Below are 18310 nucleotides of genomic sequence, written 5' to 3'. Positions count from 1 at the left end.
TATGTACAGGAATTGACAATCGTATTGTTACATGCAGGCACAGGTCCGGTGTCATCAAAAACAGTAAAGTAGTCTTTTATAAGGTCAAAGACTTCACACAGTAAGCAAAAGAAAATAATGCTGGGTTTTGAATTATCTTTTCTGTATTTATTTATTATGATATATGTATATGTCATAGAATGCTAACATTAAGACTTGATCCTGTGGAACTTCAGGTAGACCTCCTGTTGAAGAGTCTCAGGAATTCCACTTGGGAGCGTGGGATCTGTATGCACCAGTACCATAATTTATTGTTGAGTTTCCAGCCATGATATTTGATGAATAATCCACGGGTTCGGGGTCAAGCGCTCAGAATTTAGCCTCGGTGGCGCCACCAGAGTGCAAGTTTGGATCACATTTGGTTTTGCTAAACGAGATTTTCTGCGCCTTTGGTCGTTGTTTCGCTAGAGTCTTGGGTTGGGTAATTAAACTCGATTAGAGAATCTCCTATTATATATTTGGCAATTATACGGCTGAGATTTTCTGCGCCTTTGGTCGTTGTTTCGCTAGAGTCTTGGGTTGGGTAATTAAACTCGATTAGAGAATCTCCTATTATATATTTGGCAATTATACGGCTGAGAATTTGTTTGTTTGTTTGTTTGTTTATTTGTTGTAGGTACTGGTGCGGGTCTTAAACAAAAGTCAATAAATGGTTGTCGTGTCTGATTGCCAACATGCATGCAAATTTTGCGTCCGAGTGTTTTCAATTTCTCTGTCTTGGGGTAACAAATCTGATCTGAATAGTATCACCTATAATTTGGTTCATCTCAAGTTTGGTAGTGACGTATGTGCGCATTTCCAATGCCGCAGTATCAAATCGCGCACGTAAAGTTAAACGCCCTAAGTGTGCACGCACGCGTACATGAGCATCTTGTTGGCACGCTTGCAGCGCAACCGCAAAGAAGCATTGACGTCACTACCAAACTTGAGATGAACCAAATTATAGACAAAGTAAGAAAACAAGCTATATGATCTATAGTACCTGGGTTAGGCAAAACTATTAACATGTGTAATATTTTACCTTCATTAGTTGGATACTTGATTCCAAATCCAGGCAGTGGTAACACTACATCATATATACTGTACTCGCTTTTGTTTTCTTCTGTTATATATGCTGTCTTTATGACACCGCTACCTTGCTGTTCTGTAAATAACAAAAGTAGCCAAAAAAGTGATATTTTATTAATTTCTGTATGGCATCGTATTCTTTACAAACCTGCTCAAATGTAATCATAGATTCAAGTTTCTTATCACTAAGTCTTGATATAGCAAATGTTACATACATCACTGGAAGTTTTGATATAGCATGTCATATGTATCTCAGACAAATAATTCAAACCTGTAGAACTCTGGCTGTGTCTAGGTTCTTGCATTACGTTATGGAAAATACACATATTGGACTGTCACTTATGGGGACTAAATAGTGCGCCTCTGGCATTTAAATGCTGTGTTATCATGTTACCAATTAATGTGTTTGAATCAAACATCATATTGCAAACTTTCAATATTTATCAAGAAAATAATCCTGGCAATAAATCTGGCAATACATCTCAACTTTATTTCCTTAATGACAATATGTAACATTACATGATTTGAAAAGTTCATAAATCCATTAGGAAAAAGATGGTATATTTACTCATATTAGTACCATCTTTTTCTATTGGATTTGATATAATGAACATTTTAAATCATGCTTCACAACGATCCAGATGAACTTGTCCACATATGTTGCATTGTAGTTTACTTCTGTAATACTGCATATTGTAATACAAAAAGTTCAATTTTTGGAGGTTTGTTAAGGTTTTTTTTCTGGACTTTTAGCTCACATAGCAAATTGGGGTTTAAAGTTGAAAGTGTCACTTTTTATTCTTACATGTTAATTAGAGAATAAACAATAGGAATTTTTGTTTTTACTATCATCTACTTATGATAGACGCCAGGCAGGTCCAATATTTTGAGTAGTGGATGCCGGCACAGCCGTCATCCACTATGAAATAATTTTAATAATGGTAAACTATTTTTAAAGCAAAAACTAAGTTACCATCTTAAAAACTTCCCTTATTATAAAATGAACAAAACTTGTTTACAACATCACATATTCTGTTGCGCGTACTGCTATAGTGTGCGCATATTCCACACTAGTCGCGATATATACGCGCACCTCTACAAGCGTGTTACGCGTTATCAACACTCCTGATGACGTGGGGCCGTCTACAGCCTGATAGACGGCACCCGAAATCATGCGATTGTCCAATCAGATTATGTATCTACACAACTCCCACTGACTAAGAATTTTATTTCTAGCACCTGATATAAGTCAGCTGCATGTAGCAAATAGCTACATGTGATTAGTAACCAACCTGATGGATCGTTATCTGTGGGAACCAAGTCTCCTATAATTGGTTGAAGACCATACTTCTGTATCCGTCTGCTCAAGACCAGATTCCATATGTAACTCTGGAAGCTATGAATGTATATGAGACGCACATGTCTTGGGATCTGAGGACAGAAAATACACATAATTATGCTTTTCTTATTAAAGAATGGATTTTTGGGTCAGTCGGAAAAGTACAATTCACCTTTTGTTAGGGGAGGCCTAAACATTGTGACACAAACACTTCTGATATTGAGACACTGTAACAACTTCAAGGAGGTACTACAGTGTAGTCTACACCCAATGCATTTTTTGTGTGTTTTTGTTGCTTTTTTTGAAGAAATGAAAAAAAAATTGGACAAAGTGGTATGCAAAATGAAAATGAAGGGCAAATCTTTTTGTTTTATTGGTGGCATCGGTATCAATGTAGCTTACACGCTCTTAAAGGTAAAAGCCTAAAAGTGGTACATCACTGAACCACTTTTTAGAAGTGCTAATACTTTCAGGGTTCCACACCTTGGACCCACGGTAAGGCTTCAACCCTGTTAGTATTCCTAGGTACTTACAAACAACAAAGCTTGGAATGGATCTGCCTTCTGTACTTTCATTAGCCCTGTAAGCAATTGGTTTTCAGCTGATGTCCTCTTATGCCTCGGCATTTTATCCAGTGTACTCTGTGCATTCTTGGTTTTCATCCAGTGCTCACGCCATTTATTGTCTTCTTTGTTTGATCCTGTGTTCATGAAAAAAATTGTAAGAGCACAAAATTAATAAATTTTGCATTCTGCTAACTTCCATACCATTACTTGGCATTATAAATATCTCAAAAAAAGTAACTAACCCCCCTTAAATAATGGCTATTGTTCAAAAAGGGGCTGTTGTATTACAAATCTGTCAAATGTGTTGGAAACAGAATTTATTTCTGCATATTTTGACACCTTATTTGATACGATAGCCCAGAAAACAATAAAACACTGGTCAATTTAATGTAGTGAGGTCCAGATTTGAAAGTTGCACTTACATACAATACAAAAACACTTAGATATCATTACATAGATTTCCTTCCATTATACTGAATACAAAGTCAATACAATTTTCAAATCTTGGGTTACATTGATTTAAATGTACACTGTGACATCAATATTTAGTCAATTGCTACAAATGAGGTGTCAAAATGTGCAGAAATAAAATCTGATTCCAACGCATTTTACAGATTTTTGAAAAATGGTCATTATTTAAGGGGGGTTAGTTACTTTTTTTGAGATGTTTATCACATTACCTAAGTAGTTTGTCAATGTATTCTGTAGTGCTCATCAACTGGAAGGAAATGTTATTTCAGCAGGGACATGCCTATAGGTGGGGGGTGCAGGGGTGCTTAGTGGCTAATAATGTTGTTCGCATAAACCAGCCTTAAACACAGGAGGCTTGAACCTGTGAAATCACACCTGGCCATGCACCTGCAAGCAGTAGCGTAGCCAGGATTTTAGTGTGAGGCTAGGATTTTAGTGAGGGGGCAAAGCCACATTTTCGTCCCCGTTTTTCAATTTTTGAGTCCAATTTTAAGTCATTTTAAAGACACTTTACTCTTTGCCGGCCCCATTTTATCTGTGAAAATCATCTGTGGAGGTAGTTTTCCCCCGGCTCCCCCTGGCTACGTCCCTGCCTGCAGGGCCAACTACAGTAACAGACAGTAAACTATTGAGTGTATTAACTAAACTGAGCTCAAAAGAAACTTTTCACAGGGTCATATCTTGAAATCCTGTCCATCTAATTGAACCAAAATTACACACAGGTTTACTTCAATACTCTACTCTTAACACATGTCACTAACCAAGCAATTATCCAACTGACACAACAGCAAAATAAACTCACATGGAACAGCTTCCTGGACCACATTCACAGCCCAGCCCTGTTTCATGAAAAAAGTGTATGAAAAGCAGAAAGCAGCACCGTCTTATCATCTGTGCAAGGATCTTGTGTGCATTCTCACAGATTTTTTGTGCTGGGTGCCAAATGTTGGGCTGTGAAAGTGGGGGAAGTCCAGGAAGCTGTCTCATGACAGTGCATTTTGCTGTTGTGTCAGTTGGATAACTGCTTGGTTACTGATATGTGTTTTGAGCAGAGTATTAAAGTAATCCTGTGTGTAATTTTGGTTCATTTTGATTGACACTATTTTAAGATATGACCTTGTGATTCACAAGTTGTAAAAATTATAAGTTTCTTTTTGAGATCAGTTTATTCTAATCAAAGTAATTAATTCTGTACATTCAGATTTCAAACAATATCTTTGCCTAGTGAAGTATTATTAATTGAAGACTTAGAACATCATTCTGTACATTCAGATTTCAAACAATATCTTTGCCTAGTGAAGCATTATTAATTGAAGACTTAGAACATATGACTTCTCCATTCCAACACACGGCTGTTTGATGTATATAGAATTGGCTTCATTATTAACTAAATGCAAACTATAGATGGCGCTATTTATCCTAAATCATATTTCTTTATTTGCAAAGGTTAGGTGATTAATACCACCATGAAAACAGCTGGAATAGATGAAACAAGCAACAAGGACATTTTATAAACATATTTTATCAAACAATAAAAGGAATTATTTGTATTAAAAGCTTGAAAGGGTAATTTCCAGTAACTAAATAGCGCCACCAATTTTGACATTAATACAAACATTTTGTAACCGAAAAAGCTTTAAAAAATACTATAAAAGTGAATAATTTTGTAAAAGAGGTGAAATTAAAGTTGAGAACGACTCAAAGGCATCTGTATACATTAGCACGATATCACTTTTAGCTGTTTAAGCCTAACCTTTGGTTATACATGATGTTTTGTTTGAAAAACTAATAAATGATCCCATCAAACAACCGTGAACATTAGTTTAGTTGATAAACCTTCCCACTAGTAAGCAAAGAGTTTGAAATTTAAGTCTTACAATAATACAAGGTCTGCATTTCCCCCCACTGGGTAATCAAAATGAGATATTCATTCCATTAATATTTTATGTAACTCATAGTCATCATTTCTCTATAACCAACCTGGTACGAAATAAAAATGCTCAAATCATTGTGCATATACCCTGAATACAATGACTTACTCATAAATTAAATATGTCATGCTTATTCCAATCAATGTAAACATGCCTTAGGTGGAAACTTATAAGTATGTTTGGATTATTTTCTACAGAACTACTAAATCAGTTTGAAAACCTGGCTTAGCAAGATTCCATCCAGGAAGAGTTTTCAAACAAGATGGTGGAAATGCAAAAAAGCTGCCTTGTGTAAAAAAAATCACCTTTTATAAATTGTTGTTGCACAGGTGCAGATTGGGGTGTACTAACAAGGCAAGATAGGCAATGAGCTATTCTAGTTGAAATCCCTACACCCCCTATGGAAGACATGACCTAAATCTTCCACACAGGGAGTATGAATTTCAAATGGAGTCGCCCATTCAATGTTGTTTGCTCCAAAATGGGCTATTCCAGTTGAAATCCACACACCACCTATAGAAGACATGAACTTAATCTCCCACACAGGGGGTGTAGATTTCAAATGGAGTTACAGATTCAGGTAACCTCATTTGAAATACATACTCCCTATGTCTTCCATATGGGGGGGGGGGGGTATGGTTTTCGACTGGAATAGGCCAATGTACATGTAGGAATCAACTCAATAAGGTGGGCTCTGGAGCACTGGAGCATTTAAGCCGGGCATTTAAGTCCCCCTCCCCCCCAAGATATGTAAGTGGAAAATTGAGTGAACTTGAAAATTTATCTGGACCGTGTCTGAGCAGTCTATGCACTTTTATTGGCCAAAATTGAGACCAAGAACAAACCAAAAGTATGATGATGTCCTATAAACAAGTCTGTTTGTTAGGACGCTGACAAACTCCTTATTAATTTCTTTTTCTGTTTCTGAAATGTCAAAAAGTTGACATAAAAAAGGAGCTATTAAGAGTCATAATTTTCTCTTCTGTTCACCTGAAATTTCTATTTTTTACACGGTCAGGAAGTGAGTTAGGCATCCATTCCCAGGGTTACAAGGGAACTGACTCATCCAGTTAAATATGATATGGGTAGAGGCAAAGCATACAGTCATTCCCCAAATGACACCAGCAGTAGCAGTAACAGGCACTTTACACATGCAAGGTTTGAGATGCATGATTGCACTGCAAACAAAGACAACATTCATGCTCTATCTTTGTCATATTAAGGGTTGTGTAAAGCTATATCAGGTGGGTAGGGGTAAAAATAAGATTATTGCCATTTTGACCAAAACACGTACGCATTTATGATTTGCCAAACAGAAACTAACAGAATAACACCTAAAAGTATCATTTTTGATCATTTTGCATAAATCGACTTTCCACGATTTACAAAATGTTTGTACCGTGTGTGCCTGTTGTCAAGTTGATGACAGACACGCGTACCAACCTTGAATAATTATACTGAATTGTGATGTAACATTCCGTACAGAGGGTATTCAATACGGCGTGACAGAGCCATTATCATTCAAATAAAAGTCTGGCCTCCATAAGGTAACAATAAAACAGGTAATAGGTATGACTGGTCGTGGAATCGATCTAGAAACCTGTCTCGCTGTCATCTTAAGCTACAGGGTGTCACTTGCATTTATTATGGAGTGCAGAATTAACCATCCATTTGTTGCCGAAATGAGTAACATGTAATTGTGGACATAGCTTGTTCTTGCTCTGAGCCCTCGTAATATTGAAAACACATGAAAAAGGTCACTTAATCCAATATCAAGAATTATTCAGCGTTTCAAGCTCTACATCTGTGCCAAATTTGGTGTATCTCCTACAACTGTATGATTTCTACACATAATTGCAAAGTAGGCCTACGCGATAGTGATAAAGCAGCAATGTCTTGTGCTTATGAAGCCTTTACACCTGCAAAACATCCAGTTTTAAGAATATGCAATATCACGCCAAAACGAATGAAGGTTTTGCAATGAAAGTAACACAATAAGTAGGTGACATTTATGCCATTGTATTTCACGTACCGTACTCAAATTAAATACAATGTTGATTAATGTTTTTAAACACGGTATATAGATCATTCTGGAACACCCTGTATCTTAGAACCGTCCTTCAACACAGGTGACAGTGTAATTGTTATATTGTTCCGGTCCATTTATGACATAGCCTTCCTGTTTTAATACACGATGATACAATAAAACATGAGATCGGTTTGAATGGTTGTGGAATCAAACTAGAGACCTGTTCCTTTGTCACATTAATAGACCTGATAAATCAAGCGGAACGATTTCATGAAAAATCCTTTCACAGAATTGACCGTGTTTCCAGCGCTGCAGTGTTGGTATTAACTTTGGGCTTCTTATGAATTGATTGTCAATACATTATAGGTATATACATTAAAACTCAAACGGGAGAAAGAATTGCGCATACGCACCTTAGAACATTTTAAACACTGTTTTAAAATTGTATATTACAATTTATTTACATTAACATTGTACCCTAAATAACATGGACATTTGGGTGATATATTGATGTAGTTACGGGCCATATTTAGTGCCGATTTGTCCCAATTTGCTTTTGACTTGCCTGGCAACACTCCATAAAACATGGCTATAATTGAAGACCGAATTAAAAAGACTAGTTTAAGTCTGACGTCAGGGCAAAGGCGAGACATGATTGGTTACTGACCTGCGCAGTACGGCATTTTTGGTCTGGTTGACAGGACGACATACGCAAACTAGTCTTTTCAATTCGGTCTTCAATTATAGTCGTGTGAAGCTTGAAGACAGGGGAAGTTGGAGACCCATAAGGAATTATATTAATTTGTTCTCAAACGGAATCATCATAATAATCGTAAGTAAAAGTAGTTAAATAACATAGCGCTATTAGCTCGCCTATGAACCTTGGTATTCGATTAGTTAACCGGATAAATAACTTTGGCAAAACTGACAAATTTGTACCAAAATTAGGCGTTAACTCGTTACTGTCGAAAATGTACAAAATATGGCTTCCGTGAATCTAAACAAATTGATATTTAAAAATTGGTTAATTATATTACCATAAATCGAACATGGACATGTAGGATGGTATCTCTAGAAGTCTTTTTGCCTGAAAAATTGGAATTTTGTTGAATTTAGAGTAACAAAATAACATGCGCCAGACAGTGGTCGACGAGAGTGTAAAATCAGGTAGTATTTTGTGTATTGACGAGCTTCAAACATGCCTTCGTTCCATTCCGAAGTCGCAAATATCTATCATAATTCTTATTTTAAGGTCCTGTAAATACCTCAGCAAAAAGATAGGGTCATCGTCCAACACGGACTGCTCGAAAAAAGTTCACCTATAAAAAACTGCGTGGGCTGTTATGCGTCGTTATATGTACAGGCATATTTGAAGAATTTCCTATCAACTAATAATATTAAGATTGCTAAAATATTAATCTAAAGACTTCATTCTTTCAAGTGCACCATAAATTTTGCACCTGAGATAGATATTGCTAGGCAAAATTTCACAGCAAACATGGCAGTTTTCTCCCATTTCGGAGATATTTGAGACAATACAGCCCGACCCCTTAAATGAGCTACTGACAATCATCATGCCAAAAGTTTTAGAACCAATACATGACTTCACATGTAGGTCCAGTAGCGGCACCAAGGGGGCAGGGGTGACAACAAACACTAAAAATCCCACTATTTGGGGCTAAACTGCACTAGTCAAATTTTCAGCATTCTATCCTTGCCCTTCCCCCCCCCTTGAAAAAATACTGTTCATTGCAGACCTGCAACCTACTGAAGATGGACATTGAGGCCAAAACCTTGTACATGTACACAAATCAGGTACTGACAAATTCAAAGACTTGAGGTGTGCAATACTTTCAAAATTCAAGGAAGGTTTTGCACGTCTAAATTTATCACAATAGACTTAAAAGAGAATGCTATAGCGAAATTTTAAAGTGAAATTTGCATTATTTTCTTAATTCATTTAAATTTACCATCACTGAAATTTTCAGAAAGTAAGACTATCCCTCTTTTTCACTTCATTTGGAAAACTCCAAATGAGGTACAGTCCCTCAAAATGAGGGACAGTTGGCAAGTCTGTGACATTGCTATCATAGCACCAGTCTGGCTATCATGGCACCAGTCTGTCTATAATATCTAAATAAAGTCCAGCATCTTTTATATGGATTTCTCTTTTATACAGGTGTGTTATCTTCATAGGAAATCATGTCTTTAATATATTCATGCTGTGAAGCATTTAGGACATATCTATGTAACAGATACAATCTTTCAGCGTTATTACCCCATGTTGAGTAATGTTAGCACTTCAGAAATGCAATGCAGAATTGCAATTCACTTATAATCTGGATTTTTCACTTATCTGGCCAATGCTTAGTCCCATCATTTCAAGGTAAAAAGTAGGGGTTTGGTGCTGTCATTGGCAAAATTGGCCTGACAAATATATTGGGGAGGGCAGTAGGAATGGAATACAGGGTTCCCACACCTTGAAGCCTTTAAAATTCAAGGACTTTTCAAGGACTTTCAAGGTCCAAAAGCATCTTTTCAAGGACTTACCACAACACAAAAATCATGATGCGGCTCTCCATGCGGCACATATTAACGGAAGTGACAGCTCCTCTCCACTCCCCAAATTTTGTCCGAATTATACTTAAGGTAAAATTCCAATTTTCAAAGACTATCAAGAACCTTGTGCAAATTTCCAGGACTTTCAATGCCTTGAAAAGGTTTTCAAATTCAAGGACTTTCAATGACCGTGGGAACCCTGTGAATATGATCCTGGCTGAGGGAGCCCCATTCCTGCATCTAACCCCGTCCCATGCCACTGTGGGTTGCCAATACCTACCTCCTTCTCTAGGTTTGAGAATCAGCTCCACTGCTTCCGACCACTTGCACTTGAGTAAAGCTCTGAAAAATAAAACATGACATAGAGGACAGTATTACTTTTGATTTCCGACACTGCGGATGACAAGTATAAGATTTCAAAGACATTTCAAAGTCATTCTGCAATACATGTTGTATCAATTATCTATACTGCTTAATGTAGTCAGCAAAACATCAACAGAGTCAGAGCCCCAGGTCAGAGCTTTGCACACATGTGACCTGCTACCATTAAAGTTGCCGCAATTTGGTAGTTTTGAATTGCCCTGGCTACTGTGTTGGTGTTCTTTGTGTCACACGCACCTCAGGGATCGATACAAAGGGATGGGCATCCTAGTATTACAAACCAGAAGATGTAGTTTAAGTCTAGACAATAGGCGGATTAGCGGCCATTTTGTCTTCGACATGATTTTATTCATGTGTCCTTATACTTTAGTACACAAATATATAAGTTAACATGTTTACAATATTAAAATTATATTTTGAATAATCAATTATATTCTGTAGTAAATCGATCAAATGACAGTGATTGTTTAAGGTATTATATGCTTGAAAAAATTAAACTGTCTGACCAGCTAGTATTCTCCTCCGCCGTCAGTGTGATTCCAGACATTCCACGTACCATGTTGAGAAGGTGGAGGAGACTTAAGCTGTGATTAACGAACACGCATGCGTTAAAAATGATGTAGTTTAAGTCGAACAATAGAGTGACGTAGTTTCCGGCATTGTTCCTATGCACTTTCACCCTCCTGACGCACCTGTTCAAGCCAGTACCATGTCTGTATGTCCTTTATGAATGAAGGCACAATGAGCCATTGACAAAGGACATGCAGGTGCACAGCAAACAGAGAAAATCAACTCAGTCAGCAAAGACGACTCAAAACTACCAACTTAGGACTTAACGCTCATTTTGTGGTAAAAGGCCACATACATGCACACATAAATGGTCATTAATTTGACATATTCTAAATATTTTAAATATTACCAAGTACAATTATTTAAGGACATTCATTGTTGTTGATTTTATTGTTTTAAATGCATTCACTTCCCTATGTTAATGATTTAGTGTAGTAAATTAGGTAGGAAAATTTTGACAATTGACCACTCCAATCTTGAAATATAAGAAATTTACGACAATGCCTCATTTTCAATCCATTCCACGGATTCAAAATCGATTAAGACAATTACCGTAAACATTAAGCCTAATGGCGCTATGGGCCCCTTGACATAAGTGGAATTTTAGGCACAACCTAAAAGTGCCCTCCCGTAAAATTCCCACCAGCAAATAAGGGCACGACAGAACCTCAATTCTTTATTGGGATTTCAGAGGAGGAAGCTCTCTATTTGCACATGAAATTTTCCCCAAGGCAAAGAAACCCAGGTGTGCCATTAAGCGAAAGAATTTCGTGACAATGCCTCATTTTCAATCCGTTCCAAGACAATTATAAATGCAGTAACTGGTACTCCAGATACAGGTCATTTAATAAAAAATTGAATAAGGCATTTAATTTTCAAAAAATTCCTATATTTCAAAAACGAAGCAATCAATGGTCAAAATTCAAAGAAGAATGTGACAGCTGTTTTATTCCACAATAGGACAACTATTTAGTTTTTGTTTTGGGCTTTAAAATGCCCAAAACTGAGAGTTTCTGACGACACAGTTCTTTCAGGGACACCCTGTACAGCACCTGTGATCATTGCAAATATAGGGTCCACAACTTAAAAGTTCCCCCTAAATACTTTTTTAAATAAAATCAAAAAATATTTGTCAAAATGCAAACGTGTAAAAAAAGTATGGGTAGCCCTATATGTTTTAAACATATGGACCAAATTATAGTGTCACACGTCATTGCGTTCAGCCACAATGGCTCATTATGTAAAAAAAGAGGCCGTTTTAATCATTCAAATTGTGTTAAAAGCTGCATCTGAGTCCATAGGAGTCAGCTCTCAAAACGATACAGTAGCCCAGGTCTATTCATGTGTTTGTTAAAGAAAACACGACTGCTATGGACTCAGGTACAACTTTAAAAAACTTTTCTTATACAATTGACCATTGTGACTGAACGCAAGGACGTGTGACGCTATAAATTGGTCCACATGTGTAAAACAAATAGGGCTATACATATATTTTTACATTTTTACATTTCGTAAAATATTTTTTTACTTATTCTAAAAAGTATTAGGGATGAACTTTGTTGTGGACTGTATATTTAAAGCAAGGAATTTACCAAAATGAAAATCACATTAGAACAAGAAACCTGATGAATATTTTCCAATAAACAACATTATATAGATCCCACACCTGTGAATCATGGCACATATCCATTTTAATATCACAATGTTAAATCTGTAATTTCTAAAAGGACATAGATCATTTCCAACAAGGATGAATCTCTAATCTACATGTTTCCTACTCTTTATTACAGATAATCAAAAGAATATTGAACTTGATCTTATTTTTGGTTATTAAGTTACAATTTATTCCTCGGAACTGTATCTTCTATCATGTTTGTGACTCAAAGACAGTGATTTCAATATAATTATACATTGCTGTTTGTGTTCTTGCCTTGTTTGTGGTTTTCATTTCATTTCATTGTTGTGTTGATGCGACGGTATATATGTTCTTTCTTCAAAAAATAAAACTTTTGGAGTAAGAGAGTTGTTTGTTTCAACCCTATGAGAACTACCTGCCTATTGGTCAAAAAGAAGTTTTCATTATTTCAATTGGACCAATCAGCAACATTGTTACAATAATTTCACCACACAAAAAAATTGGGATGAATTGTTTGCAAAACTCCATTCTGATTGGTGATTAAAATGAAGATGATGAAGAAGAAACAACAGATAACTTGGACTGTAAAACGATTAAAAAAAGATAGCTCATGTTAGGCTAATGAAAGTTGACTCCCAGTTTCCCGTTACCTGACTCCGGTCAGAAAAAAATGCCGATCAAATATTTCATTATTTTCCATTATTTCACATTTTTCAAGTTTTTAAGAAAAAAAGGATAGTTTTAATGTCATCTTTCACGTCCGACACGTATTTTAAGCACTTTTACGCCGACCCTGACCGGCCCGAATAGTCTTTGCAAACGCTGGCTTAAACTACGTGGTAAAATGGCGATATCGTAGGGCGCATTTACTGGAGACTAGGAATTCCCTGCATCTAAGTTTCTCCTACCACTAAATGGATAGACCGAACACAAAGAGAGGCAGCCAAGTTCGCGGGAACCAGCGTATGAACAAATATGAAAGCATTTCTACCGTGCACTATGTAGCGCGCTATACATAGACAACATCAAAATAAATAAAATAAACAAAATTTGAAGTCAAATTTATTCTGCTTTTCTTACAAATATTTATGTATTTAATAAAATAAACTTATAAATAAAATGATTTATTTGTCAATTTCTTGCATGGTTGTTTTATTATTAACACGTGCACCCTGTGATGATTTTTACCAGCAACCTCCAGTTTGTGCAAGTAGACAAACTAATTTCCGTATAAATATGTGCTAGTGGAGAGTAAGTTTGGTTTGTAAAAAGTAGTGTGCAATAGAACACACAGACACCGTGTATTTATATGGAAAAGTGGTTCTCCAAAGACTATCATGGACTTCTGGTGCTTTCATATGTTGCACAACCTATAGGTTAATTTGAAGATTCCAAAGAAGATGTGCTTAATTAAAATTTGTTTTGAAGTGAAGCATGGTCATTACTAACTATACTTTATTATTTTATTTGGGCCTCAAAACATAGCATTCCGTAATTAACTTTGCACCGATAACGAAAGTTTGAAAATAATGAATAATGAATAATGAAACAGTCACCTACCCAGTCATGAAAAACTATGTAACAGGAAACTGGGGATCAACTTTCATTAGCCTTAACAATGTAGCAATGGTCACCATCAACATCATCCCCATGGCAACTGTTGGGGAACATAGTTACACACGCACATGTAAAGATGACTACTAACATGTTCGTGTATCATATAGCCTCATATACACTTACTATACATGCAACAGCAATTTATTAGTCTCTTTCATACATTTATACAACAATGCAGAAGGATGCACAATGTATTAAACTGCGATAATCAAGATTTTGGAAAAAAACAGGATTTTTAGGGTTTTAAAGAAAAACACAGAAATTTGTCAAAACCCTGAGATTTCATGACCCTGACAAAGGCTGTTGATATCTTTATTCCAGGTTGATCCTATCATTAAGTTAAGGTGTTGATATTGTCAGTTCGGGTTGATCCTAGGATTAAGATAAGGTATCGTTATATTTTCTCAAAGTCTGATCCTATATATGATTAAGTTAAAGTGTTGATATTGGAAGTTCAGGTTGATCCTAGGATTAAGATAAGGTATCGTTATATTTTCTCAAAGTCGTATCCTATATATGATTAAGTTAAAGTGTTGATATTATAAGTTCAGGTTGATCCTAGGATTAAGATAAGGTATCGTTATATTCTCTCAAAGTCTGATCCTATATATGATTAAGTTAAAGTGTTGATATTATAAGTTCATGTTGATCCTAGGATTAAGATAAGGTATCGTTATATTCTCTCAAAGTCTGATCCTATATATGATTAAGTTAAAGTGTTGATATTATAAGTTCATGTTGATCCTAGGATTAAGATAAGGTATCGTTATATTCTCTCAAAGTCTGATCCTATATATGATTAAGTTAAAGTATTGAAATTATAAGTTCAGGTTGATCCTAGGATTAAGATAAGGTATCTTATATTCTCTCAAAGTTTGATCCTATATATGATTAAGTTAAAGTGTTGATATTGTCAGTTCGGGTTGATCCTAGGATTAAGATAAGGTATCGTTATATTCTCTCAAAGTCTGATCCTATATATGATTAAGTTAAAGTGTTGATATTGTCAGTTCGGGTTGATCCTAGGATTAAGATAAGGTATCGTTATATTCTCTCAAAGTCTGATCCTATCATTAAGTTAAAGTGTTGATATTATATGTTCAGGTTGATCCTAGGATTAAGATAAGGTATCGTTATATACTATCAAAGTCTGATCCTATGATTAAGTTAAGGTGTCAAAATTAAGTTACGGTATCAGTATCTCACCCGATCCTATGTTGTATCACATGTGTTGATATCCATGCTAATCCTATGTTAATATAGATATATGACACTATTCACATTCATGAATCAAGTCATGATGAGTAACCAGTGTTGCCATCAGGGAAAAATCAGCCCATATTTTATCTTGTTGCCACCAAAAAAGGTTGAAAATCAGCCCAAATTATTTTACCTTGTTCTTTGGTTTTTAAAAAGAACAGATATTCGCACCACAGCGTAGATAAGTTAACCACAGTGAACTGTCCCAGCCAGGATTCAATCTTCAGTAAAACCTAAGGAAACCTTCACCTTGCTGCCACAAGAAAGGCATTTGTTTTACTCTTTCTTTGTTTCTAGCATATTCTCAAGTAAAACTAAATAACTTAATAGCGATTTCACACCGACACTTGTAGAGCCTAAAAAGGTTCTTAAGCTACATGCATGTATCCTGTATGTAGAACCTTAAACAGGTCTATAAAGAACTAAAAAGGTTCTATAAAGGTCAGCAAAACATTTTTAAAATGAAAAACGTTCTGTAAAGGCCAAAAAGAACCATTTTGGGATTTCTTAGAACCCTAGCTTTCCTTTAAATGGAGTCCCTAGAACCTTTTTTCTAAGAGTGTAACAAGATCTCTATTCATTCTACCGTATTTCCTTGAATAGTGGCCCCCTATAAACGCCCCCACACCACTTTTTTCAACCAAGATGTTTCAAAAATGCCGATATTTTCATGCTATCTCGTGTAGTAAGCTTACCAAGTTGCTCACATGGTCGATAAAAGCGTGGTCGGAAACCCGGAAGTGAACCAAAAGTCAGTGTTTCTATTTCATAGTTTGTCATTTCAGCATAAGTTTTAAGCTTACCTAATGATTTTAACGGGAATTATCGTTCTAAAATTGACCTCAAATAAACGCCCCCGTTTGGAAAATGCAACGCCCCCGGGGGCGTTTATTCGAGAAAATACGATATATCTCTAATAATTGACCCTAGTATTACTACTGACAGACAAATCACCTATTTTAAAGGCTATTTGTATCCCAGTTGGGTGTACATTTTGTGTCATGGCAACTCTGTGAATAAAACCCATCTAATAATAAGTGTGTCAATCTTACACCTGTATTAGTTCAATGTGTGAAGATGCCATATCCATTTAATAAGTAAAAATTCAGAGAGACAAATCTGACCTGGTTACACTTTGTAAGGACAACTGATGTCTGTGTTGTAAATGACAATGACAATGTGACACATGTCTGATCCACTCAGACTTAAGTCACAAATTTTGACAATTGCGTTATAGCCAGTATCTACAATCCGAGACAGAATTACAAGGACTAGTTCAAATCCTACATGACCCTTGATTGCATGGTTAGTAGCATGTAAAAGGAAAGATTGGTTTATCTGGTGCATTCATCAGAGAAAAGGAATCGCAGATAATGGTGAAAAATTACGGTACTCCTACAAGAAAAACACAACTTTTCTAGGCATCGTTAACATGGTGCCTACAGGAAAGGAAGTTTCCTATTATTAAACCTAACTTTTGAGACAGTTTGTTTGTATGAAGGTGCAAAATTAACCATAAGGCACATTGTTTTACCACCATATTCAGAGACTCAATCAGCTCGACAAATCATTTCTGAGTTTGTTTGACAGGTCGGACGCAAACTATAGAGGGTATGCAATATACGATGTCACTCATGACAGAGTCATCCACATATTTAAAAAATTAGGTACCATGGGGCAATTCGCATGATAATACAGTAAAACGGGTGATAGGTATGAATGTTTGTTGAATCAACTTTTCTTCTGTAATCTTATGCTATCTTAGAACTGTCCTCCAGCATGGCTGCCATTTCAATTGTTATACCATTCCGGTTGGTTTATTGCATACACTCTACAGTCTTTTAAATTCTGTCTTTGATTATTGATGTTGCAATTCCCAAGTTATCAACTTTTTTTAATTTCCATTTTTTATGGTTTTTTATTGTTGATTGCTCTTTATTTTTTGCTCAAATCTCAATTTCATTATTGCTGGCTTTGGTCTGATTGGATCAGTTGAGTCAGATATTATATCACAAGTGTTTGAGTAGGGACACCATACACACTTGACATGATATGTTGCACGATCAAGGGGAATGAGTCGGATGTCGCTAATATTGGTTTTGAGATATTGGCAAAGAAAGTGTTAAAATTCTTTTGTTTTATATTGTTTTCAGCGATTGATAAATTGACATAACTTTGCGAAGAAAAGTCATATCAACATGGGGTTTTCAGTTTTTGAAAGCTCTAAATGCCCTCTTTATAAACATAATGTAAAACTCATTTTCGGCTAGGGTCGACATGTGACTCATTCCCCTTGATCATGTCACACATGGTGATGTAGCAACTCATAGTGTGGTCACATATCCATATGGCATCATTAGGTTACTCATTAGCAGCCCTCGAATTAAGGATCTGAAGGGGCACGGCAACTTTTTTAGGGCAAGTTGAAAATTGCCTTGGATTTTCACTGGCAGTTTATAATATTTCAAGAGGGCATCATGGCAACTGTTGAAAATTTGAGAAGGGCACCAAGGCAATTTTTCAAAAGTGAAGAAAACACACACAAACATAGATAGATGATTTTATAACGAAGGGGCAGGGCTGGGGCACCGACGGCAACTTTATTAGAGGGCACGGCAAGTGACTGCCTTGGGTAAAGGACATATTTTGAGGGCATTACTGCAGTGGGGATGGGCACCCACGGCAAAATGCCATGGGTGCCGTGGGTTAATTCGATGGCTGCTCATTAGATAAAAATAACTGGCAATACAATCAACTTGTACATTATATGCCTACATATTATTCAGGGGTATGAGTGACCACAGATAAAAAAGTCTGGAAAAGTCTGAAATTTGGAAAGCTCCT

The 18310-nt window shown here is 36.1% G+C and overlaps 1 protein-coding gene across 2 annotated transcripts in view; it reads right to left on the bottom strand.

The window, feature by feature from the left end:
• LOC140147852 (pseudouridylate synthase 7 homolog) overlaps window positions 1-18310 on the bottom strand; it is a 245319-nt gene that overhangs the window by 16278 nt on the left and 210731 nt on the right. For both annotated transcript variants that reach the window (XM_072169621.1, XM_072169622.1), the window contains 4 exons: window positions 10283-10344; window positions 2980-3146; window positions 2400-2538; window positions 1061-1183 (listed from right to left, as the gene is read on the bottom strand). In XM_072169621.1, the coding sequence (XP_072025722.1) occupies window positions 1061-1183; window positions 2400-2538; window positions 2980-3146; window positions 10283-10344 (491 nt within the window). The remainder of the gene's footprint in view (window positions 1-1060; window positions 1184-2399; window positions 2539-2979; window positions 3147-10282; window positions 10345-18310) is intronic.

The sequence above is a fragment of the Amphiura filiformis genome, chromosome 3 (assembly GCF_039555335.1).
Source record: "Amphiura filiformis chromosome 3, Afil_fr2py, whole genome shotgun sequence".
Taxonomy (NCBI): Eukaryota; Metazoa; Echinodermata; class Ophiuroidea; order Amphilepidida; family Amphiuridae; genus Amphiura; species Amphiura filiformis.
Note: the sequence above shows the minus strand (reverse complement) of the source record. Positions and strands in the feature narration are given on the sequence as shown.